The 25,545-nt window shown below is 40.6% G+C and overlaps 1 protein-coding gene across 2 annotated transcripts in view; it reads left to right on the forward strand.

Annotated features, from left to right (window-relative positions):
- The window catches only part of LOC122799515 (TRIO and F-actin binding protein), a 3,126,988-nt gene that overhangs the window by 641,417 nt on the left and 2,460,026 nt on the right, over positions 1 to 25,545 (forward strand). For both annotated transcript variants that reach the window (XM_044068636.1, XM_044068645.1), the window contains exon 4: positions 9,240 to 9,376. In XM_044068636.1, the coding sequence (XP_043924571.1) occupies positions 9,240 to 9,376 (137 nt within the window). The remainder of the gene's footprint in view (positions 1 to 9,239; positions 9,377 to 25,545) is intronic.

The raw sequence follows: 25,545 nt of genomic DNA on the forward strand, positions 1-25,545 counted from the left end.
ATTGAGATTGAAACTGTAAACTCTTTTAATGAGCTGGGTATATGAGTAGATCCAGCACTGAGTTTTTCTAATCATATCAACGGATTGGTAAAGATACTGATAGAACTATAGGTTGTATAAAAAGATTTATAAAGTCTAGGAAATCGGAAATGATGAAGTCATCGTGTGTTAATTACATTAGACCCAAACTTGAGTATAGAATAACAATATGGAAACCTTATACGAAAACAAGCATGAGTGAACCTGAAAGAGTACAGAGGAAATATACCAAGGGCATCCATGGATGTGAAAATTTAAGTTATGAAAGACTAAAATATCTGAACTTGTAGAGTGTCTCTTATAGATATTCAAGAGGGGATCTTATTCAGGTATATAGGGCAGAGGGGATCTTATTCAGGTATATAGGGCAGAGGGGATCTTATTCAGGTATATAGGGCATTTAGAGACAGATACCTCTGGGAATGTTTAGGGTTATGAAAAAGTATTAGAAAATCATCAGACAACCTATACAGAAGATTCTTACAGTTTTGGAGTAATTGACTGGCCCCAAAAGGTGTAGGATCAGGTGGACAGGAAGACAAGAAGGATGCTTCATACATCAAATGATTTATAAAAATAAGTGTATCTTCTTCGTCTTTTCCCGGTTAGGGGTCACCACAGTGGATCACCTGTCCGCTCATGATTGGCAGTGGAGTTTTATGGTGTTGAGTTGCCAGCCCGGCACCCAACCTTCTACGGAAGGCACACACATGCATGCACTCACACCAAGGGCCAATTTGGAGTATCTAATCCACATACAGCATGTCTTTGGGGTACGGGAGGAAATCGGAGCACTCGGAGGAAACCCACGTGACCACAGGGAGGACATGCAGACTCCGCACAGAAGGCACCCCAGCCAAGGATCAAACTGGAGAACCTCTTGCTGTGAGGCGGCAATGCTAACCGCTGCACCACCATGGCCACCCTATAAAAATAAGTGTATACCAAGACTATATATTCCCTGTTCATGAGGAGGTATGGGCCTCCTCAAAACTGATTACATTTATAGGTCTGTAATGGTAGGACTACATATGTATTTGCTGACCTCACAAGACCCTAACATAGTGAAAGTTTTAAAACATGAGGAGAATAAGTTTACTTCCCTGCTTAGTTTATTAGAACCATAGCTGTGTCAAGCGGGAATGGAAATCAAACCAGAAGTGGATAAAAATCAGGCAGAAACTGAATGTGCTAAAACACAAAAGAAAGAATATAAGGTGAAGGATCAGACTAGAAGACAAGAAATGTAGAAAATGCATAAATATAGCTTCAAGTACAGAAAGCTCCTGGAACAAGCTCATGTCAATCAGGATCTAAGGCAGGAATGGTTAAGGAGAGGTGAATTTAAACCAAAGGATGAAAGGTTAATATTAGTGGCCCAAGACACTGGACTATATACACTTTGGTTTACAAAGTCCAATGAACATGTTGGAGAAATAGATAAATGTAGGTTTTGTAAAACAGAATTGGAAACAATGCCACATGTTGTTGCTGGTTGTGATATACTAATGGCAGAAGGACTGTATATTGAAAGGCATAGTAATGTGGCAAGACTGTTGCACTGAGGATTCTGCAAACATTATAATATTGAACTAGCTGGAAAACATTGGAAACATGAGCACAAAGCATTATAGAAAATGATGAAGTTTATATTACATGGAATCACCCATTACCAACAGTTCAAAAAATAGATCAGAGAAAACCAGATGTAGTAGTCCATGAAAAGAAGACAAAAGTAACATTGATCATTGAAACTGCTACACCCAGTGAGTACAGTGTATTACACACAGAGAGACACAAAGTCATAAAATACCAGGATTTGCAGGCATAAATGAGGACAGTGTGGAAGAAGGATAACCAGAGAGTTCCAATAGTAGCAGGAGCAACTGATCTTATAAAAAAGAATTTACAGTCTTAATTAGATATGTTACCGATACATGTTATGAATTGCAGAAGGAGTCAATACTGGGCACATTGCAGGTGCTGCAAAGAGCACTTCTGGCTAACATCAGAGATTGAAACAGTACTAATTTCATGATCATACTTTGACTTAGGAATGGGGTCCATTCCCGTCATGGTATTAGAAACCCAACAGACTTGGAGAAATTAAAAAGATTCTACAGGAAGGAGAAGTGTAATAACAATTGGTTCTCTGAGAGAGCAGCTGATGCATGGAATAGACTAGCAAATTACATTAAAGCAAGTACTAGTTTTTATATTTTTAAGAACAGCCTGGAAACATTATGGGAACAACTGTTTTCATATATTGGCAGGTTACAAGGGCATTAATGACCATACTTGAAATAATTGTATGTATGTATGTATGTATGTGTCTGTGTGTAAAAAAAAGTTGTTTCTTTTTTTCCTATATTCTTTCTGCCTTCATGTTTACCAACCATCTAACTGGACTCAACCCCATTTATTCCTCCATGATGCGGGGTCCCCAAAGCAACAGTGGTGAGAGCTGTTCAGTAGACCCATGATTCAGGCAGACGTGGCAGTTGCTTATGTCCTTGCCAGCATCTCTGCTATGAGAACCTTGAAATGGACTTACTCAAGCCACCGTCTGGTGAAAATATTTATTTAGTAGAACATGTGAGAAACGTGTGCAGAGAACGTTTTGTCTCATACCCAGTCAAGCATAGAATGTAAAATGAATACTTCATTTTGCTTGCACAGTTTTTTTACACTATCTGTATCATTTATCTGTTATGTCCCCTATCCTACCTAACATTACAGAAATGCATAAGTCCTAGTATTTAGAAAGTCCAATGTCAGCTATCTCACTAACCATTTTGTACATTCAGACTAGAGGCAATAACAGTGGGCTTTTATATAACTGTTTCTGTCTTTACACTTGTAGCCGCATTACTGCTTCTTACCAGATATATATTGCCTTTTATTGTTTTCCACTATTAAAGAGTGAATACTAAAAGAGAATAGAGGCACATGTTCAAACTGCCTGACAAAACTACTGACATGACTGAATTGTAGCAGGCAGGAGTAGCTCCTTAATGTTCTCAAACAGAATAGTGGCAACCAAATTCCTCCTACCTACTACAAGCCACTTAGGCCACATTTCACACTAACAATGGAAAACACTACCCTGGGTAGTTATGCCACAACTCACACTAACTTTACAAAAAACAGTGCCATGCAGGAAAAAAAAGTGATTGGCATTGACAGGTGCTTGGCTCATTTACAGGATGCTTTCAGCTTCTATCAACAGAATAACTTTCTCCCATATGTCTGGAATGGAATCTGAATAGACTCCACAGGAGCCTCAGCTGTTGATGCAGCAGCAAGAAACTCTAGCTGAAATGTGGTTGATGCGTGTTGTGACAGGAATTCTAGGACTGACTGTTGGATACTAGTGATGAAGGAAGTGAAGAGGTTAAAAAAAGAGGAAGAGGGTTTACCTAACTTAAGCCTACTTAAGCAACACATGCTTAATCAGACCAGAATTAACTGAACAAGAGTGAAAGATCAATCCTGGGTGAAGTGAGGAGTAAGTTTTCCCTCTGTAAAGGTCCTTACACCCCTGCAAACCCCCCTGGTCTGAAGTGGCACATCCTTAAGGGAAGTTATAAATTCCTCAGGATCAATCTTCACTCACTCAGGTTCACTTAAGCATGATTCTCTCAATTAGGCATAACTTACAAATAAGGCAGAGACCTTTAATGCAATGCAAGTAAGGTCTCAGGATCTAAGTGACAGCTATCAGTAAACCATGAGGACAGCAGCTGTGGCAGTTACTGAGACAAACAAAAAGGAGTGGAAGGAGTTTAGTGAGAGCATGGAGAATGATTTACAGATAGCTTTACAGAGGATCTGGCAAACCTCAATGGTGAGACAACAAGGAAAGATGAGATATTGCTTTGTTTGTTTTCAGCAAGGATAGACAAATGCTGACCTCATCTAGAGACATTTTTGGAAGATGGAAAGACTACTCTGAGAAGCTGTTGAAACCAGTGGACATGCCTTCTCATGGGACCACGCCAGAAGTATGTGGTGAAACTGGATCCATTTCTGTAGATGAGGTCACTTCACTGATTAGCCTATGGTGAGGCTGCAGGACTGGATTAAGTCCAGTAAGAAATGCTGAAGTAAATGGTATTTTTGTGGTGTCTTGGTTAACATGTCTTTCTGTTAATACATGCAAGAAAAGCACAGTATTTCTAGAATGACAAGGATGAGCTAATAGTCTGTATATTCCATAAAGGGAACAAGAGAGGGTGTTCTATGTATAATGGATTATACTCTTTAGTGTCCCTGGGAATGTCTATGCCAATGTGCTGGAAAGGGAGACTCCATATTCCAATGGAACACTGTAGATCCATTCCATGGGGCAGTGGATCAACTCTTTGCTCTTGAAAAGATATTGGATAGGATATCAGAGTTTAGGCAAAGAGAAAGAAAGAAATAGGTGATCTTAAGTCAAAGACCAGCACTGGTAGAGTTTTTAGAAGAATATAGAATAGAAGCTGCTGTTAAAAAAAAGGATAATTAATAGGGCAAATAAAATATTGCATGATAACTACAGGAATCAATCAGATGAGGTTAGAAAGGATTGGGAAGAGAGATTGGATAAGCAAGTCACAAAGAAACAATGAGAGGATATATGTGTGACTCCCAAATATGCAACAAAGTCTAGAAGATTTAGGATCTTTGCTTGGAGGTGTTTCATATGTGTTTTTTATACCGCAAACAGACTCCAGAGATTTTTTCCTCAGGTAGATTGCAAATGCTGGAGGTGTGATAGGTGGTAACATATTTTTGGGGAGTATAATGAGTTGTCAGACTAAAAATCCCCTGCAGACTACTCTATCAGAAATATTGGTTGAGCAAGTTGGTGTAACTAAAGAAATTATTTTTTTTAAGCTTTGATAGAGAATCAGAATTACCTAGACATAGTAAGGACTTTCTGAGTTTAATTCTGGTGGCTACCAAAAAACGCAATTACTTGAAAATAGAAATCAAAGTCTAAATAAACTGTACCAGAAGTAGTGAATATAGTAACAGAGATAACACAATTGGAAGCGAGATCTTTAGAAAAAGGTAGGAGCAAATTACATAGAAAAAAATGGGAACAGTGGGAACAGTACGTGCACGGTAATGATTTGGAGGAGGAATGAGGTTTAAGGGACAGCAGGAACTGAATGAGCTATATAATGTTTGACTGACAATGACTAGATAGATTATTTATTTTTATTCTACAGTTGTTGATCGGGATAGTCCGACTGGATACATGTCCATTTTCAGCAGAAGCCCGGGGAGAAAAGCTCCACATACAAAAATACAGAGACAGTACATACATAACTGAGTTATAAACTCAGGAAACATATTAAAATATAGACAAAGGATACAAGCAGATGTCATAATTCACAATGTGCAGACATACATATGATATGAGGCATGGATAATTAGCTAAGCAGCAGGTTGGTGTTCAAAACGTGTTTTAGTGAAGTTGTTAATCAGGTTTAGAACAAGAGCACAGCCAATGAGATGGGAGGTATTTGTTGAGTTCTCTTTTAAACAGGGGTAGTGAGGTTTCCTTGGTAACGGTAGTAGGGAGTAGATTCCAGATTTTACAGAGTGAGTTGGCAAATAGAGCATCACCTGCAGAGTTGGTGGATTTCTGGGTCAGTATTTTTAGTTTATTAGATGAGCGTAGGGGCTTGGGGGCACTATGGAGGGTGAAAATATTTTTGAGGGCAGGGGTGTTTTTCAATTGGTGGAGTATTTTATGCACTACTATAAACTGGTTGAACTGCAGAAGGGTAGGAAATTCAAGCCATCCTAGTACTTTTAGGTTCTGACAATGATGAATCCTAAAAGCCGTGCCAGTAGCGAATGTGGCTATATGATTATAACATCCTGATAATTTTTTGAGATCAGTTTTGGATAGGTTAGTGAGTACAGGGGAGGCATACATAAGGGTAGAGAGGAGGTGGGATCTTGCAATAGCTACCCTAGCTAGACGGGTGAGGATAAGTTTGGCTCTGTACAGGGAGTCAAGTTTTTTGTTGATGGACTTAATAGTGTGATTTACATACTTACCAAATTTAAGGTTGTTGTCAATTAGTACGCCTAGAAGCTTAGTGTGGTCATCTGGGGATATAATGGTGTCGTTGTCAGATTTAATGTTGATGAATAATGTTTGTAACTAAAAATATGTCAATATGGTTTGCTTTCATTTATATAAATGTATGATTGTCTATGTCATAAGTGATAATTTAATAAAGATATTTATTGTTAAAAAAGAAAAGGTATTCGGGGTGTCCTGGTAATTTGTCAGTACTGTCTACATGTATTCTATGGACCTGAAGAAAGCATTGACTACTTACTACAGAATACATTGTGGGAGGTGATGCAAGCGTATGAGATTCCTGGAAGCCAACATTTGAGGTGCTGGAGTCGCGACACATTCTTGGGGTTAATTTGAATGTATTCACCATGGGTGTAGGACTTTGCCCAGGGTGTCCTCTTCTCTTCTCTTCTCTTCTCTTCCCTTCCCTTCCCTTCTCTTCTCTTCTCTTCTCTTCTCTTCGCTCTCCTTCTCTTCTCTTCCCTTCCCTTCTCTTCTCTTCTCTTCTCTTCTCTTCTCTTCTCTTCTCTTCTCTTCCCTTCTCTTCTCTTCTCTTCTCTTCTCTTCTCTTCTCTTCTCTTCTCTTCTCTTCTCTTCTCTTCTCTTCTCTTCTCTTCTCTCTCCTTCTCTTCTCTTCTCTTCTCTTCTCTTCTCTTCTCTTCTCTTCTCTTCTCTTCTCTTCTCTTCTCTTCTCTTCTCTTCCTTCTCTTCTCTTCCCTTCTCTTCCTTCCTTCCCTTCCTTCTCTTCTCTTCTCTTCTCTTCTCTTCTCTTCTCTTCTCTTCTCTTCCTTCTCTTCTCTTCTCTTCTCTTCTCTTCTCTTCTCTTCTCTTCTCTTCTCTCTCTTCTCTTCTCTTCTCTTCTCTTCTCCTCTCTTCTCTTCTCTCCTCTTCTCTTCTCTTCTCTCTCCTTCTCTTCTCTTCTCTTCCCTTCTCTTCTCTTCTCTTCTCTTCTCTTCTCTTCTCTTCTCTCTCCTTTCTCTTCCTCTTCTCTTCTCTTCTCTTCTCGTCACTTCTCTCCTCTTCTCTTCTCTTCTCTTCTCGTCACTTCTCTTCTCGTCACTTCTCTTCTCTCCTCTTCTCTTCTCGTCACTTCTCTTCTCTCCTCTTCTCTTCTCGTCTCTTCTCTTCTCTTCTCTCCTCGTCACTTCTTCTCTTCTCTTCTCTTCTCTCCTCTTCTCTTCTCTTCTCTCTTCTCTTCTCTTCTCTTCTCTTCTCTTCTCTTCTCTTCTCTTCTCTTCTCTTCTCTTCCTTCTTCCTTCCTTCTCTTCTCTTCTCTTCTCTTCTCTTCTCTTCTCTTCTCTTCCTTCTCTTCTCTTCTCTTCTCTTCTCTTCTCTTCTCTTCTCTTCTCCCTCTCTCTTTCCTCTTCTCTTCCTTATTTTCTCTTCTCTTCTCTTCTCTTCTCTTCTCTTCTCTTCTCTTCCTTCTCTTCTCTTCTCTTCTCTCCTCTTCTCTTCTCTTCTCTTCTCTTCTCTTCTCTTCTCTCTCCTTCTTCTCTCTTCCCTTCTCTTCTCTTCTCTCCTCTCCTCTTCTCTTCTCTTCTCTTCTCTCCTCTTCTTTTCTCTTCCCTTCCCTTCTCTTCCCTTCTCTTCTCTTCTCTTCTCTCTCCTTCTCTTCTCTTCCCTTCTCTTCTCTTCTCTTCTCTCCTCTTCCTTCTCTTCTCTTCTCTTCTCTTCTCTTCTCTTCTCTTCTCTTCTCTTCTCTCTCCTTCTCTTCTCTTCCATTCTCTTCTCTTCTCTTCTCTCTGCAGTTTTCATGGACAGGATATCAAGGTGCATTCAGGAACTGGACAGTATATATTATCTTTACTACGTATTTGATTTCCTATTAGTGTCAAGTGCCTATGATCTCCAGCATATGGTGAAGCATTTTCCAGTAGAGCTTAAGCAGGTAGGTTAAAAATGAGCATCCTCACATCAGAGGTCACGGTGCTCTCCCAGAGATAAACTGCTCTTTGCAGGTGGGGTGGTCGGTAGCAGGCTCCTCAGGTCAAGGAGTTTAAATATCTTAGTTTTTTTTGACAAGTGAAGTTAAAGAAGATTTGGAGACTAACATGGCGAAGTGCAAGTAGCAGCAGTACTGGAAGTGTTGTACTAAACAGTGATGAGGAAGTGAGGAAAGAGATGTAGGTTGAAGCTTTCAGTTTAATACTTGGTTTCTGTCCTCATCCTACCTGGTCATTAGCTGAAAGTATGATGTCACTGATAAAAGTGTCAGAAGTTAGACCCCTTTGTAGGTTACTTGAGCTCATTGTCCAGGACAGAGAGAATTAAGTAGTCCTGGTGGATCTTAATGTAAAATCACTGCTCCTGCAGGTTAAGAGGAGTCAACTAAGGTGGCTGGGACACTTGTGAGGATGCCTTGGGCACCTCCCATGTGCACGTGCAAGGTTTGGCCCATTGACAGGAGGCACTGAGCACCCACAAGACATACTGATGAGAATGCATAACTCTCATCTTGTCTGGCGAATGCCATTTTTTCCCAAAGGATAATATAGAAACTTTTGTTAGAAATATGAAAATCTGGTCTACTGTGTATAGCTTGCTACTGCTTTGACCTTCACTAGGATTAGAGCTTCAGAGAAAAAAGGAGAGTAGATAGATGGAATAAAAATACTTTTGTAGTATCTTAATGCACCTTAACTGACATAATCCATGTTGTTTCTTGCCAAAGATGTGATATGTATTTACCTGGTTGTAGTAATTATATGCCATGTAGAAACACAAGGCATCTCTACTTTCTTGTTTATAAGGCCTTCCCAAGTATACAAGCTACTTTTAGTTATTAAACCACATATACTGCTATTTGAGTGACATAAAGCTTTAATCTTTATTGCATATTTGATTTCCTATTAGTGTCAAGTGCCTATGATCTCCAACATATAGTGAAGCAACCAAAATACTTTGTTAAGAAAACTGGTGCTTGTACATAACACATATTTATATGAAAATACCACAATTACCTAGGGATGCTGTTTATAGATCAGGAGTATAAAAAAAAAGAATTGTCAGTGAAGGGACGATATTTATTCAAATATAAACCTAATGTTTTATTGAAGATGCTGTATCCTTTGGACATAGTCACAGCATTAATTATTTTCTCTTTATTTTACAGGCATCAGAAACAGGTGTTGTTGAATACTGGAAAAATGACAGACAAGAAGATGCATATAGGGATGAGAGCTCTTTCTGTATCCTAGCTCCAGAGTGTGAGCTGTACTTCTGTACAGACAGTGAGGATATCACTGAAAGGTGAGTACTGAAAGAAGAAAAAGTAGTCATAGCTCATCTGTTGTTCAAAAATGCATGAAAATATAATACATTTTTAAAATAGTCACCTTTATTTATTTATTGCTGTTTGTCTACAAGATGGATGAATTTGTCTACTGACCATTTTCAGTCATGACCTGTTGTCATAGGGATTGAATACATTAAATTATCAAGAAACAAAATGCATTGCAGAGAACGTTGCAATGCAAGCTACACTTGTAATATAAAAAGTTCAGAGCAAGGTAGAGCATTTAGCACAAAGCCCTAGAACATCTACATTAGTTAGGGTCTATATTAGAACATCGAAAGTTTAATAGTTCGAATCACTAAAGGTCGACCTTTATTGATCGAACTATTAAAATTTCGAATGTTCAGAAAAATAAATTAAAAAAAAAGAAAATCTAAAGGGTGTAGGCAGTGAGGCAAGCCCCCCTGCACCCCCACACCCCCCGCTACTTAAATATACCAACTCCGAGAATGCACTACATTGAAGTAAACAGAAATCTCCCCTTACAGAGATTTCCATTTACCCGTTCGATGTTCTGCACTTTCCCTAGTCTCGTGTCGACAATGTCGGATTTGACATTGTTGGCTTTCGAGAATATAAATAGACCCCATTAGTTATATACAGATAATAGTGTCTATCATATGTATGTACAATACTCTGTTAAGATAGAAAGCAGTGACAAGAACTATTAATCATAGCCATGATAGTAGTTGCAGGTAGATACTGAAATGATGTGCTCATTAAGAGTGCCTTTAAAGCCTTTCAGATTTTCTGTATTTTGTTGGTTGCAGATCCCTGCCTAAGAAAAGCTCTTTCTCCTAAAATAGTTTTGAATCATGGTCAGTAGAGGGAAAATAGCTATCTTCTGAGCTTTGGAGGTTGTATGAGTTGTCTTGCATGGGCAATGCAGTAGGCTTCTTTTAAAACTTTGAAAATTACAGTGCTAAATCGAAAAGTGGCTTTGTTAGTCACATAAAGTCAGTTAATAATTTCAAGTAGCTTGCAGTCATGGAGTAAGGGGTCAACTAGCAGGAAAAATCTACAGATTTTGTTCTGTACCATTTGTATTCTGTGGGTATTATACACAAAATGGAGTACAAGAAAGGGGAGCCAGTGTTTTAATTTAGGTAATACATTCTTGGCAGTAGCTGGAGAGAGAAGATGACTAAATCATGTAACAGAGTTGTTATATTATTAAGCCTAAGTATCTCTGTTCAGTGATTTAGAGCCTTAAAATACATTTGTATAAATATGAGCAAGGTTATGAGTATGAGACATTACAAAACAGGAAGAAGAGCTGCCCATTCATATTACTGATTACTTGTACATCATAACTGCTGTATGCACCAGCAAAAAGTAGTCTCTCCAAACGTTGACTGCATCACAAGTAAATGAATGGACAGATTAAAAATACATACTGTATAAAGTAAACATGGCTTATACCTTTATTATGAGTGAAAATTGGTACCAAATAGAAAGTAAAACATCATTATATACTGTTTAGGTAAATAATACTTTCCTTTTACAAGTAAGCAAATTCGAACAGTTAAGCAGTGGCTGTGGTTTTGATTTCAGTTGTTTGTTTTCTGACAGTGGGAAAGCTTCCCTGTAACTTCATTTCCTCTTCATGGAAAGACCTCTTTGTTTTTCCTGTAATTAATTAAGGCTTTTGATGTTCTTCATATTGATCATTGCTGCAGAAGCCTTAACTATATGGGTTATATCTTGCCAAGGATATAACAGCCGGCCAGCTTCCAAAGCTTCAGGGCACCTTCCAAAAACCCATGCTGTCCAGCAGTTGAAGTGAGCTGATTAAAAGACAGGTTAGGGCACAAAGGCCTCAGAGGTTTCCTGCTGCCGAAGAGTATGCTCCTCTTAGGCCTTCAAGTATCAACGGTCAGCTTGTGCTTTCCTTTGTTGGGCAGAAAAGTTACATTTGGGGGAAAAAACTTCCATTTTCTTATATTTGTTGATGTTGTATTACTTTCCTCTTCAGGAAAGTTATTTTAACACTAGGTGTGTTTTAACAGCCTGTCTTGAGACTGTAACGTACTTTTAAATGGAACAGTCATTTTTACTGTCAATTTGAAAGTGGAGTAAACTAAATGATAACACATTTTCTGTGCAGAAATTGTGTTTTTTTTTCATTGTAGGGCTGCTGTAGTGTTTAGAAGTGTTTTTTACTGTGTTTTTTCTGTTGAAAAAGTAACTCTTGTGGACTGGTAGTTTTACCAGCATTTGATGCTTGTCTTCCCTGGGAAAGAGGCACCATTTTTGGCTTCACAATGGAACAGATTGTCAGTCCCATGGTCATTCCTTCTTCCAGCCACAAAAAGAAAAAGTGAAGCAAACAGCTTTTGCCACCACAGAAAGCTAGCAATTTTCCTCAGCCCCAGATATGACTCTGCAGTGGCCATTTGTTGTACTGCAGACCACTCATCTTTTTCCCAGAATGCTGTGCCCATCCTTGGGGAAGCAGCAACTGCTGTTAGTAACACAGTTGGCCTCATTTTTTTCTCAAAAAGAAACAGAAAACCAAGCATGTATCTACTCCTCCTCAAATTTCTTGGGATATGAGTAGTTTAGTGGGACTGGCTCAGGGTTTAATTCAGGTATTGGTCCTTCTTGTAGAACAGTTTCTGGTAAAAGAAAGCAGGATGCCTCTTTTCCTGAACAGATTCAAGATTCTGAATCTGAATAGGGAGATGCAGGGAAGGATTCAGGGTTTTGTCTTCAGATTTCTGATACAGACGTAGAGAGCTCAGCTTATGATTTTCCCTAGTGGAGGTTTTCTTTCTCTGAGATAATGCTACAATGCCCTGGTATTTTCAGTGGAAGAACACTTGTTTCCCAGTCCCTCAGAAAATACTATGAGTTGTTACTAAAAGATTTTCCAGAACGTACACCCATTCCACCTGTCCTGTCTGCTTTAGAGGATGTGTCTTACTGCCTGCAATTTCCCTGATAATTAGCCAGCTGTTCCTAAAAAGGAGATGTGTATAAAATTCTTCAGTCTTTTAAATTTTTATACACTAGTCGAAACCTAACCCAGCAGCTGCAGCCTTTGTAGACTCCACTGCTACTAATAACTTAGTTAATTTCAATCCAACAATTTTTATAAAGATAGGGAAATTATTGATATTTATGGTAAAAAGTATACCTGACATATTGTGAAAGTATGAGGAGTGTTTTATCTACAGCTTTTTTTCTTATGAAGAAAAAATCTGCTTTAAATAATTTAGTTTCTACTACTGCAAAGGTCACTATTCAGTGCTTGCAGTGTGTGTTTGACTCTGTTGATGCTTCTTCCAGGGCCACTGGTACTGTTTTAAGTAGTTTTGATTTGGTTGCAGTCTCAGAACCTCCCAGATGATGTAAAAATGAGATTTTAAATTCTCCCTTGGATAGAGATTTAGTATTTGGCCCCTTTACTGCAGCAGTGATCAAAAAGTGTGATGAAAGGGGCAAGCTAATCCAGAGAATCTCAAATCTCTTAAGTTGTTTCTGCCCTCCTTTTCCAAATTGTCCGATGGATTTTCCTTCTCCTCATCCAGTTTTGGCAAAAAAAACAGAATAAACAGTCTCAACAGAATTCAAGTCAACAGATGTTTTAAGAAGTGACAAGGGAGCTCTGAAAAGAAGCCACAAACCTCCCAAAATCAACGACAGTCCAACAAGTCTGAATGACTCTTCAAAGAGACCTTATGACTCCCCCCCCCCCCCCATCCTGCCCCTTTTTTCTTCCAGAATGTTTGACTTCATTTTTCTCTTTGGCAACAGATAGTTTCAAACAAATTGATTCTGAAAATCATTAATCAGAGTTACATATGGCGGTGGGAGGAAATTCCTCCTTTCTGGAGGGTCATTACTCATCCTGCAGATCAGATTCTTTTGTTTCCACCTGTTCTTCATCACATGCTCTCCCAAGAAGTAGTAGAATCACTTTGTTCTTCCCAGGTGGGGAGGGGGTTTATTCAAGGATATTCCTAGTGCCAAAGAAAGAAAATAGTTGGAGACCAGTTATGGATCTTTTTTCCTAAACCTGTTTCTGATAGTGCCCAGATTCAAAATGGTGTCAGCCTGTTACCTCTTCTTCCTGTTTCAAGGTTCCTAGTAACACTAAACTTAAAAGATGCTTATCATCACATCCCTATTCATCTAGACTTCAGGTGTTTTTTTAAAGTTTTGTGTGTCTTGATCATATTATTGGTTTTCTGCCTTACCCTTTGGAATATCACTACACCAAGGCTGTTCACAAAGTGTCTAGCTCTAGTTATAGCTCATTGCAGGCTACAGGGTATCAGCATTTTTCCATATTTATATGACTTGCTTATCTTTGGAGAGTCTTTTTCAAAATGTCAGAAATTTCTCTTTTGGTTGAGAGATCTCTTTCACAAGCTGGGATTCCAAGAGAACATTCAAAACTCTTTCTTGACTCCCTCAAACAGGATTGTGCTCCTGGAATGTCAGTTAGACACCTCGGTTCAAAGAGATTTTCTTCCATAGGAAAAAAGTATATCTTTATTTACATCTAGTTCTGTGGCATTCTACTCAGACTTCAGTCACTGTCTCATGGTTTCTGTGATTCTCATGATACCCCAAAACACATAAAAGAGGAGATGAAAAGTGGTCAAAATAATGTCACCACTTTAAAAACCAAAAGATGAGTACTCCTGAAGGATGACCCATTCTCTTGAGTTGGAAGTTCTTTATTACACAATAACCATGATAAAGGTACAAGTAAACGTGAATCAGATAGGGGTACCCTCTGTCACTAAAACACTCAGAACACTCTAAAGATTGCGGATTCAAACAACTCCAGTAGATGTACAGCCACAAATAATCCCAAATGAATAAAAGGCAGGCAACAATGGGGGCAACAACAGGGGCAACAATACGGGTTGGACCAGGGGGAAAAGCATCAGGAAGTACTAAATGAAACACCAGGCTTAAACCTTCAGCCTTTTACTCAAGAGGGGCCTGTATGTACTTATAGGGGATACAATATATTTAATTATAGTAGCCTGGACAGTAATGAGACTTGTTTTTCATTATTTTCTAAGGGATTCAGTTTTGTCCCCAAGCGGAAGTCAGACATTAGCAGAGTAATTATTGATCTTAAAATGCTTCTGCAGTAGAAAAATTTTGAAATAATGATGGGTGAAACAGGACATAGATTGGTCCATGAAGGTCTTAAGAGAAAAAGTATTTTTAACCCCCCCTCCACCCTCGGTTGAAAACTTTTGAGTTAATGGTGGAGAAAGCACTTAGGATAGCCATACTGAACAACAGATTTTCACCTAATCATACCACTGAGGAGTATAAGCTATTGAAAGACATTATACATACATAAATATGTAAGGGTTATGAAATCAGATAAGGGAGGGGGTATGATTTTCATGGACACCACTATTTACGATGCAAAAATGTTAGACATTCTTGGGGAACCAGGAAAGTATACTAGGGCATCCAAGAACAAAATCAATATAGCCCATCAGCGGATCCATTTAGCTTTGAATCCTTGGTCTTTGGAGTGTTCATGATAAAGTTACTCATACATAAACGCAAAACACTTAATATCTCACCGCATTGTCATCAAACTCCCAACTTCTTCAGATGTATCCGTACTTAATACCTTGTGCCTCTTGATGTATTCTAACCAATGACCAAACAACCAATTACAATCTAATTACATTAATAAAAACTACTTTCATAAATTACAAATATCCATGCTCCAAACTTAAAAAAATAAATAGATAATAAATACATACATATGTCAAATATTATTTAAACATCATTAGTAAAATAATAAATTTATTGTGTAATAAAGAATTTCCAACTCAAGAGAATGGGTCATCCTTCAGGAATGCTCATATTCTCATGACACCCCTGACAAGACACCACGTGAGAAAGATACAGTGGTATCTGAAATCTGTTTGGTCCCAGAATTAACACCTTTTATCTTTTAAGATCCCAGTGCTGGTGTTTGTCAGAAGACATTTTTTTTTTTTTGGTGGAAACAACAGGTACCCTTATATTTAGGTCTGCCTTTCTCCTTTCCTGCTGCAAAGCAGTCAGTCACCACAGACTCTTTGGACTTTGCTTGGGGAGCAGTTTTAAGAGGGGAAAATGTGAAGTAGGTGTGGGACTCAAAGGACAGATTCAATGCATAAATATCAAATAGTTGTTTGCCCTAATCAAGGCATTCAACTCTCTGAAGCATCTTTGGTCTCTGAAACATCTTCAAGTGGTTGTAGACAATACCCCAGTCATGTGGTACATCAACAAGCAAGGGGGAACCAGATCGTGTTAGCTTGGAATATAACTTCACAACACAGTCTCACTCTACAGGCATACTACATTCTGTCAGAGCAAAAGTGTAGGGCAGACAAGCTGAGCAGGACCAGGTCAGACCATCAGGAATAGAAACTAGATAATAGAGTCTTCCAAAATTTGATCAATTTTTGCAGAGTTCCGCAAGAAGACCTCTCTGCCTCCTCTCTGAATATTTAACTGGCAAAATTCTGTTCCAGGAATCCATGCAGGAAGACCTGGAAGATAACTGTCTTTCTTTGGACAGAATGCTCCTGTATGCCTTGTGACGACAGGAGGTACTGCCAGCCATGCCAGGAGAAATAGGGCAGTGAATTTGTAAAATATGCCAGCACAGCTAGCTGGAATTGTGAATATAATTGTATGTCATTTGTATATCAAACTGATTTGGACAGATGCTTGTGCTGAAAATGTATTTGTGAGATTTACTTGTGTTAAAATGTATCAACAGTGCACCCTGTTGGAATGAAAAGAAATGTACATGTACTATTGTTATTGAATTGTAATTATCTTAATAGAGGGCACTGGGACAGCAAAGGTTAGCCAGCTAGCTTACGTTAAGAAAAATAAGAGAAATGTGAATAGGATCATAGGAGGTTACTAGGCTATTGGCCCTGAGGCCCTTATAAGCCTAGCCAAGAGTTTAGCCCATGTTTAGTCAAATCAGCACCCTATGCCCCTGTCCATCAGGGGACATGGGTGGAATCCCAGGAGTGTATTTTCTGTTTCCCATCCAGTTATCCAGGTTGCACTTAAAAAGGGGTAAATAGGTACTCTGCTTGATGTGGAGAGGGAGTCTATTCCATAGATGGGGGAGTCTCTGGGACACAAATCTGTCCCTCCAGCAGGTCTTGTTGATGTCACAGACCAGGTTGAGGCCATGCATGCAGGTTACTCGAGTGAAACTTGACTTGCGGATATGCAGCAGTCCCATCAAGGTGGGGTCCATGAACGCCTTGTATTCCAGACAGAGGTCACCACTGAGGAGTCTGTATGAAACCGAGTAGAGAGATAGGGCATTTAGCGTAACATGTTTGGTAGATGTTTGAGGCCCTGGATTCTCCTGGTGAGGAACCTCTGTGATCTCTCTAACTGCTGCGTGTGCTTTGCGAGGTACATGCTGAAAGGGGCATTGTACTCAATAATGGGCCTTATAAGGGAAGAATTCAGGAATGTTATGACCTCCTTGTCCCTGGATGAGATACTCTTACTTATGAAGTGGGTCATGTAGAAAGCTTTCCATACAGCAGAAGCAACATGGTGGTCAAAAGTCAGGTTGCAATCAACCTTGGTGCCTAAATCCCTCACAACTGATTGAGTGCTTAGGACATTATTATTAATGTGACAATTTGTGGGGACGTCACTCTCCCCAAAGGGGGTGATGATGATGCATTTTTTGGTATTCACCTTGAGGCCATGTTTCTGTCACCAGTCATTTGTCTGAGTGAGACCCTCTTGGAGGATGTCCATGTAAATAAGCTGTTAAACCATTAAAAATGGCACCTTTGCAGTGCTGAATAGGACTGGAGACAGTGGGTCTTGAAGAAGCCTCTGTTCATTAGCTCAGTAAAAGGAGGTGAGCACTCAGCCGAGGACCTAACCCTACAGCTGTACCTGTGGGGAGTCTTATTGGGGACCTGGAGGGAGACAGATATAGAGAAATCTAGACCCTGGACTGAGTGTGTTACTTGTGTGCTCTTAAGGGAAATTGTGCTTGATGAAGAGAGGTCTGCATCTGGAATTACTGAGTGTATTCACTTGTGTTCCAAGTGCACATCCTTCTCCAATGTCACTGGTGAGGATTCAGGCTCCTTGATTAGTGGCCCAGAGATGGGGTCATCACATATTGGTGTGCAGTGGTGTGGATATTAATTGAACTCCTGTAGCCTGTAAGCAGTTGTCACTAAAAAAGATGTACTCTCAAGCAGCCACAAAATAGACATTCAGAGTTTCGTATCACAATAGTTTTATTTATTTACTTTTTGTTAGCTTAGTTAGTCAGGGACAGCAGGCAAAGATATCAGCAGAGGATTATGGCAAGCTGACAAGGAAACAGTTGGCTGAGATGTGCCAAGCCAAAAAAACTGGTACATGGCAACCTGACTAAAGGAGAAATGATTGCAGCCTTAAGCACAGCTGCAGCACAGACCAGCAACCAGGAAGACAACCAGTCTGGCATTGGGGTTGTACAGCTCTCAGAAACAGGGCAATTCAACTTTTTTTCAGAGGGCTTAAAAATCTGTCTAGAGTTAAAGAGACTTGAACTGGAGGCCAAATGTTTGGAACTAGAGTCATCATTGAGATTGTGGCGTTTGGAGGCTGAAGAAAATGAGAAGCAGCGTCAACATTAGAGGGAGATACTGACTCTTCACCAGGGTCATGGACGTAACGGGGAAGGGAATAACTGAACCCCAGAAGCAATAAAGGTCAGTAAATTTCTGCCATAATTTACAGAGAGTGATAATTTTGATAGTTTTTGTCATATATTTGAAAGGGTATGTAAACAGTATAATGTTGACCAAGGGCTCTGAGTATGGTTCCTTACCCTCTTACTCCATAGTAAAGCTGTAACTGCTGTTTCTAAATTGTCTGATACTGATTGGTTAAACTATGATATTGTGAAAAATGTTTATTGGAATGTTTTAAGTTAACACCTGAAGCTTACAAAAAAAAATTTCATGAGCAAAGAAGCAAGGTAGAGCAACGTGTATGTGATTATACTGCTGAAATAAGCACTTATTTCCATTGGTGGTGAGTGGGTATCAGGTCATCGCTTTTCTGGGGTTAGCAGACCTTTTGGTGAGGGAACAAACCCTTAGCACTTTGCCTGAGGACATGAGAATCTGGTTGCCAGACAGGGAATGCAACTCTGCAGATGAACTGAGGAAAAAAGGGGATCTCTACTTAGTAAGCAAGGCATCAGTGCAAAGGAAACGGATACTGAGTGCTGCATATGGATATAAGGAAACCCAGGATAGGCAGTCTAAACCACCCCAATGGAGTCTGCCAGTAACAGGAGAAACCACTAGTTCAGGTACATGACCAGGATCAAGGGTTAAATATTTTAAATGTAACCAGTGGAGACCATGTAACATATAGATGTCCATGGAAGCAAGGCGGGAACAAAAGGTGGAGGAGCCAGCAAGTGGGGATAACAGAATGCCAGTGGTAAGTTATCTGGAGACAACAATGGTACCAAACTATCACCATAATTTGCATCCAATCTTGGAGAATAGAAAACAGGCCACTACCAAGAGAGAAACAGCCTCTGATATAACCATTATGACACCTGCAGTGCTTAAAGAGGAGCAGTACCTGCTTGGGCAGTCCAGTCCAGTCAGAGCTTTAGGAGGGATTCCATTCCAAATGTCTTTGGCCATGTTCACCTTGACTGGGAGGGTGGAAAAGGAAGCAAGTAAGTAGGTATATTTTAGGATGTCCCTGCAGATGTCTTGATAGGGAATGATTCTGATAATGCAGTACCTTGTGTGCATGTAGTAACATGCAGTCAGGGTTGGAGACAGGATGGTGGGTCTGGTAGCCTGGGGAGGCCCAGACAGACTGTACCCCTGAAGCCAGGACTAATGATGTGGCTAATTCAGGGAGGGAGCTACCCTGTAGTGGTGAGCCTGAAGATGAGCCACAGCTCCTTGTTAGTACCGATGTTCCCTTTAACAGGGTGACTGCAAAGACAGAGGTGAGTGGTAGTACCCAGGCTGACAGTGAGCCACCACTGTCAGAAGATACCAGACTTCCTGTGGAAGGGAAGCTGTGAAAAGTCACAAAGACAGAGTTGGGATGGGCTCTCAGACCCTACATTACAAAGCTTTAGGGAGGTAGCTAGGGAGGTGCCTGATTCTCAAGGAAGAGGAGAGTCTGTATACTGGAACAAAGGGTTAATGTATAGAGAGTGGACCCCTGAGGGTGGGCTAGAAGGTGAGATAATACAGCAGTTGATAGTGCCCAGTGCATACCATCTGGCACTTCTAGCTGTAGCCCATGACATTCTTTTTGCAGGTCATATGGGCATAAAGCGTACCAAGAGACATATTATGCAGATCTTTTAGTGGCCTTGGATTGCCAGGGATGTAATAGGGTACTGCAGAATCTGTGAGCAGTGGCAGAATGTAAGCAAGGCAGGAGACAAGGCCAGAGCTCCTTTGAAGCCTTTGCCTGTGATTGAGGAGCCACTTCAGAGGGTAGCAATGGCTATTGTGGGGTCTCTGAGTATGCCAAGTTCCACAGGGAAGAAGTATATCCTAGTGGTAGTAGATTATGCTGAGGTGAAGCTGTGTCCTCCATCGAGGCAGAGAAAGTGGTAAATGCTTTGCTAGAGATCTTCAGCAGGGTAAGTTTCCCAAGAGAAATACTGACTGACAGAGGTGCTAATTTGTTGTCAGACCTGCTGGCTTGTCCATGGGAACGCTATGGGGTGAAGCACCTGTAGACAACCCCCTACCATCCCCAGACTAGTGGTCTTGTGGACAGGTTAAACTCTACAATAAAGACCATGCTACGGGCATTTGCAGACCAGTTCAAGAGAATGTGGAAGAAATATTTGCCCCATCTGCTGTTTGCTTACAAAGAGGTACTGCAGGAATCCACAGGTTTTTCACCCTTTGAAGTTACTGTATGGGCATAGGGTGAGGGGATCTCTAGATCTGATCTGTGATGAGTGGGAGGGTAAGTGTGAATCCCACAAGGAGTCTGTTGTGACATATGTCCTAAGACAAGACTTAGGGAGCTAATGGGCTTGGACCAGGAGAACTTGTCAGGGGTCCAACAGCAGAAAAAGGTCTGGTATGACAGGAACGCTCAATCTAGAGAGTATGCTGTTGGACAGCAGGTGATGGTACTCATTTTTGTCAGACACAATAAGGTGCAGGCAGCTTGGGAGGGACCCTTCAAAGTGGTAGGGAAGGTCAGTGATGCTCACTACATGGTAGAACTGCTAGGCAGGAGACAGGGGCACAAATTCTACTATGTTAACATGATGAAGCCTTACCATGACAGGGAGGACCTTGTGCTGAGTATTTGCAGTGGATGGCAGGAGGAGTCTGAGGGAGATCTGGTGGCTGATCTCCTCGATGTGCCTCAGACTGACACCTCAGTGGAAGGTGTACCAATGTCCCAATGGCTATCACCTACCCTGGTTTGAGAAATCCAAGCAGTATTACAGCAGTTTGGGGACATGTTCACTGGGAAACCAGGGTATACCCACCTGGTGCAGCACAGTGTGGATACAGGACCCCAAAGACCTATCAAACAGGCCCCGTACAGGGTGCCTGAGCAAGTCAGACAGACTGTGATGGATGAGATACATGAGATGTTAACTGGGAGTAATCCAGGAGTCCAGCAGTCTCTGGGCCTCCCCAGTGGTGCTGGTACTGAAGAAGGATGGCAGCACCAGGTTCTGTGTGGACTACAAAAGACTAAATAGTCACACAGAGTTAGATGCCTACCCCATGCCTAGGACAGATGAAGCCTAAGAGAAGCTGGATGGGGCTAAGTATCTGGTCACTATTGATCTGGCCAAGAGCAACTGGCAGTTGCCCTTGACTCCCAGTGCTAGGGAGAGGTCAGCCTTTGTTACTCGTTTTGGCTTGTATGAATTCACAAAGATGCCCTTTGGGATAAAAAAGGCCCCAGTGACTTTCCACAGACTGGTTGATTGTATCCTAGCAGGAGCAGGAGACTATCCCTTGCTTACCTGGATGATATTGCCATCTACAGCCTTCCTTGCAAGAACACCTTCAGCTTGTCAAGAAATTGCTGGGCAGACTGCAAAGGATAGGGTTGACCATTAAGCCCAGTAAGTGTCAGGTGACGATGGCAGAAGTCTTCTACCTGGGACATAGAGTGGGGAGTGGTAAGATGAGGCCAGAACCTGAGAAAGTGGAATCCACTCAGGCATTGCTTACCTAAAAGCAGGTGAGGTCATTCTTAAGGACAGCAGGGTACTATAGAAAGTTTGTTGTTCCTAATTATAGTACAATAGCTGCTCCCCTCACAGACCTGACAAGGAAAAACAGGCCAGGTAAGGTTTGTGGTCCCCAGAATGTGAGCAGGCATTCCAGAAGCTTAAAGAGCTTTGGGAGAACCCCCCTGTGTTAGCCAATCCAGATTACAGCAAATAATTTGTTGTGCAGTTCGATGCTTCAAACTATGGGGTGGGGGCTGTTCTTACCCAGGTTTCCTCAGAGGGAGAACACCAAGTGGTATATCTCAGCTGTAGAATCCAACCCAGGGAGGAATGTTATGCAGCTGTAGAAAAAGAATGTCTAGCCATAGTATGGGCACTGCAGAAATTTCAGCCTTATCTGTATGGAAGGAAATTCACTATAGTTACAGACCACAATCCCTTAACATGACTACATAGAGCCAGCCAGCAAAATGCCAAGATATTAAGGTGGTTCTTAGGATTGCAGGCATATGACATGACAATACAACACTCTAGTGTGGTCAGCAATACCAAGGTAGATGGAATCTCAAGACAGGAAATAGGATATGTATTCCCAGATAGTCTCATTCCTCTCAAGTAACGTTTCTGAAAGGTCACTTCAAAAACGAGTTTCAGTCTTGAAAGGGCAGAGGGTTGTGATGATAGGAGGTACTGCCAGCCATCCCAGGAGAAATAGAACATTGGATTTGTAACATATGCCAACACAGCTAACTGGAATTGTGTAAATAATTATAGGTCATTTATTTATGAAACTGATTTGTACAGATGTTTTGCTGAAAATGTATTTGTGAGTTTTGTTTGTGTTAAAATATATCAACAGTGCACTCTGCTGGAATGAAAATAAATGTACATGTATTATTGTAACTAAATTAAATGTATATGTCTTATTAGAGGACACTGGGACAGCAAAGGTCAACCAGCTAGCTTACTTTAAGAAAAATAATGGAAATGGAAATGAGCTGTTAAACCATTAAAACGTTACCCCACAGTGCTGAATACGACCAGAGATGGTAGGTCTGGAAGAAGCCTTTGTTCATTAGCTCAGTAAAAAGAGGGGAAGCCCCAGGCACTGCTGTAAACATTTAAATGTGTATGTAGCAATCTATGTTAAATTCCTGTCTCAGCTTCAAAGGGGAATAGTGTGAAAACCTGGAGTTAGGTGATCAGATGAGGTCATTTTGCAAGCCATCTTGGATATTACATTTTACAGGGAGTAATTTCTGAAGATGCAGTATTCTGTCTTGGGGAACCTGACTAGAAAGACTGCTCATGTATTTTATTGTTCCTTGCTCTGTCAAGTAAGTTATTAGGGAATAGTAATTCTCCTAGGTTTAGTCAGGAATATAGTGAAGCTTAGTTTAGATGTTGTTTTTCTTTATTTGTTTGAGTCTGTCCAGCAATGTTCTTTTCAATATTTCCTGTGATCCAAACTCAGTGGTTTACTGTGAATATATATTCAGTATTTTCATGCTCTTTTATTATTTATTATTACATATATTTAAATTTCTTATTGTTGCTGGTGCTTATAGAAAGTATTTAACCTTTGAGAGTGCTTATATTTATTTGGTGGCACGGTGTGGGCTACTCCAGAAAGCCTAGCTGTCTTTGTGAACTACTGCCATTTGTATTAGTATTAATTATTTTATTTTTATTTATTTATTTACATTTGTTACCGGGGACGTCCGACTGGACACAGGTCCATTTTCAGCAGAGGCCCAGGGAGAAAAGCTCCACAAATTAAAATATTACAGACATAGTTACAGATGAAGAATCCTAGCAATTAAAATATTGCAAACATAGTTACAGATGAAGGACGTAGTACATTCAGTAGATAACTAGCATCTGTTCTATCCACGAAGTCATAGCAGATATTAACAATTGTTACAATAAGAAGTTACTGCCATATAATAAGTAGATAGGCATGGAAGTGTCAGAGCTTGCTGTAATCAAAGGTAGTTAGTGGGGTGGAAGAGAGGTAGAAGGTAGATGGAGTGGGAGAATTTAGAGGGGAGAGTTACAAGGGTATAGCCAGCATGTTTTTAGATGCACTTTAAGTAAAGCTTTGAAGTGGGTGCATGATGGTAGAGAGGTTATTGTGGACACTGTTTCTTAAGGGCCTTAGAGTAAATGATTGTGGAGTGCCTGGTGGCAGTGATAACTACCATATATTCCGAGTAGAAGGGGGCATGGCAGGTAAATCTGTGCCAGCCTTTCCCAGGTGTGTGTGTGTGTGTGTGTGTGTGTGTGTGTGTGTGTGTGTGTGTGTGTGTGTGTGTGTGTGTGAGAAGAATCAAATCTCTAAGTGTGTGTGTGTGTGTGTGTGTGTGTGTGTGTGTGTGTGTGTGTGTGTGTGTGTGTGTGTGTGTGTGTGGCAGCTGCGTGGGGGAAGTACACGAAGCACTGGGTTTACAGAGAGGGTGCTGGAGGACTTGGTTTGGACACTTGGCTGAGGACCTAACACTACTGCTGTACCAGTGGGGACTCTTACTGGGGACCCAGAGGGAGACAGAAACAGAAATCCAGACCGTGGGCTGAGTTTGTTCCCTGTGTGCACTTAAGGGAAATTGTGCTTGATGCAGAGAGGTCTGCACCTGGAAATACTGAGTGTATCCATCTGTATTTCAAGTGCAAGTCCCTCTCCAGTATCAGTGGTGAGGATTCAGGCCCCTTAATTACTGGCCCAGCATGTGGACATCACATGCCTTTCCACCCTTTCCCCTAATATCCAGGATGCTTCTGAAGAATCAGAAGGAATCTCCCAAGATCATTGTGGTGTCTCTCTTCTGGCCTAGCAACTGTGGTTCTCCCTTCTTTTGGAAATAGCCAGGGGCAATTGCCACAAGCTTCCTCACAGAATGGATCTACTCGCACAAGAACAGGGGTGTTTGATACACCCTGACATCAGTCACCTTCAATTGACTGCCTAGATAATAGAATCATAATTCTATTTTTGGCACCTGTTTTCTGTGGACATGCAGCAGGTACTAATGCAGGCAAGAAAGTCTGCTGCTAGAAAATCATGTATTAGCAAATGGTAAATGTTTTCTAGATGGTGCCAACAACATAGCCAGCACTCGTTCAGGGCTAGTTTTCTGGATTTACAATATTTGTATGAATTACTATCCTATAACCTTTCTTATTCCTCTAGCAAGGTTCACTTATCAGACATTTAAGCATGTCTACCCATGGATCCTCCTCTTTCAATGTAAGAAGCTGCCTAAACAAAAACGGTGGCCCCATCTTGGAATCTAAATTTTGTGTTAGAGAAGCTAACATTTGCTCCATTTGAACCTGCTACTCTGGCTGAGTTGAGGTCTTTAACCCAGATAAAATTACTGATTACTCTGACCTCTACAAGAAGGATATCTGAGTTGCAAGCTCTTATGGCAAGACAATCCTACCTCATTTTGCATAAGGACAGGTTTTCTTTGAGAACCAATCCTTCTTTTATGCCTAAGATGGTATCAGAGTTTACTTTAAGCCAAACTATTCATCTCCCTGTATTCTTTCCTGAACCTAAAAATGAGAGAGAAAGGATACTCCATACCTTGGATGTCCACAGACAACTCAGTTACTATGTTGATAGAACTAAATCTTTCAGATTTTCCGATCAATTGTTCATTTCTTGTAAAGATAAGAAGAAGGAACAGCTTGTGTAAAAACAGATTTTTCCAAGTGGTTAGCTAAGACTGTTACCTTTTGTTATACTCACAATGAAAGATCTGTTCCAGGCAGGGTCAAGTTCTATTCTACCAGAGTCTTGGCTTCATCTATTGTTTTTGGAAAGGGTTGAATTATAGAAATATTCCAGAAGCTGCTACTTGGTCCTCTGTCCATTCTTTTACAAAG

The sequence above is a fragment of the Protopterus annectens genome, chromosome 1.part0 (assembly GCF_019279795.1).
Source record: "Protopterus annectens isolate FY-2018-M chromosome 1.part0, PAN1.0, whole genome shotgun sequence".
Classification (NCBI taxonomy): Eukaryota; Metazoa; Chordata; order Ceratodontiformes; family Protopteridae; genus Protopterus; species Protopterus annectens.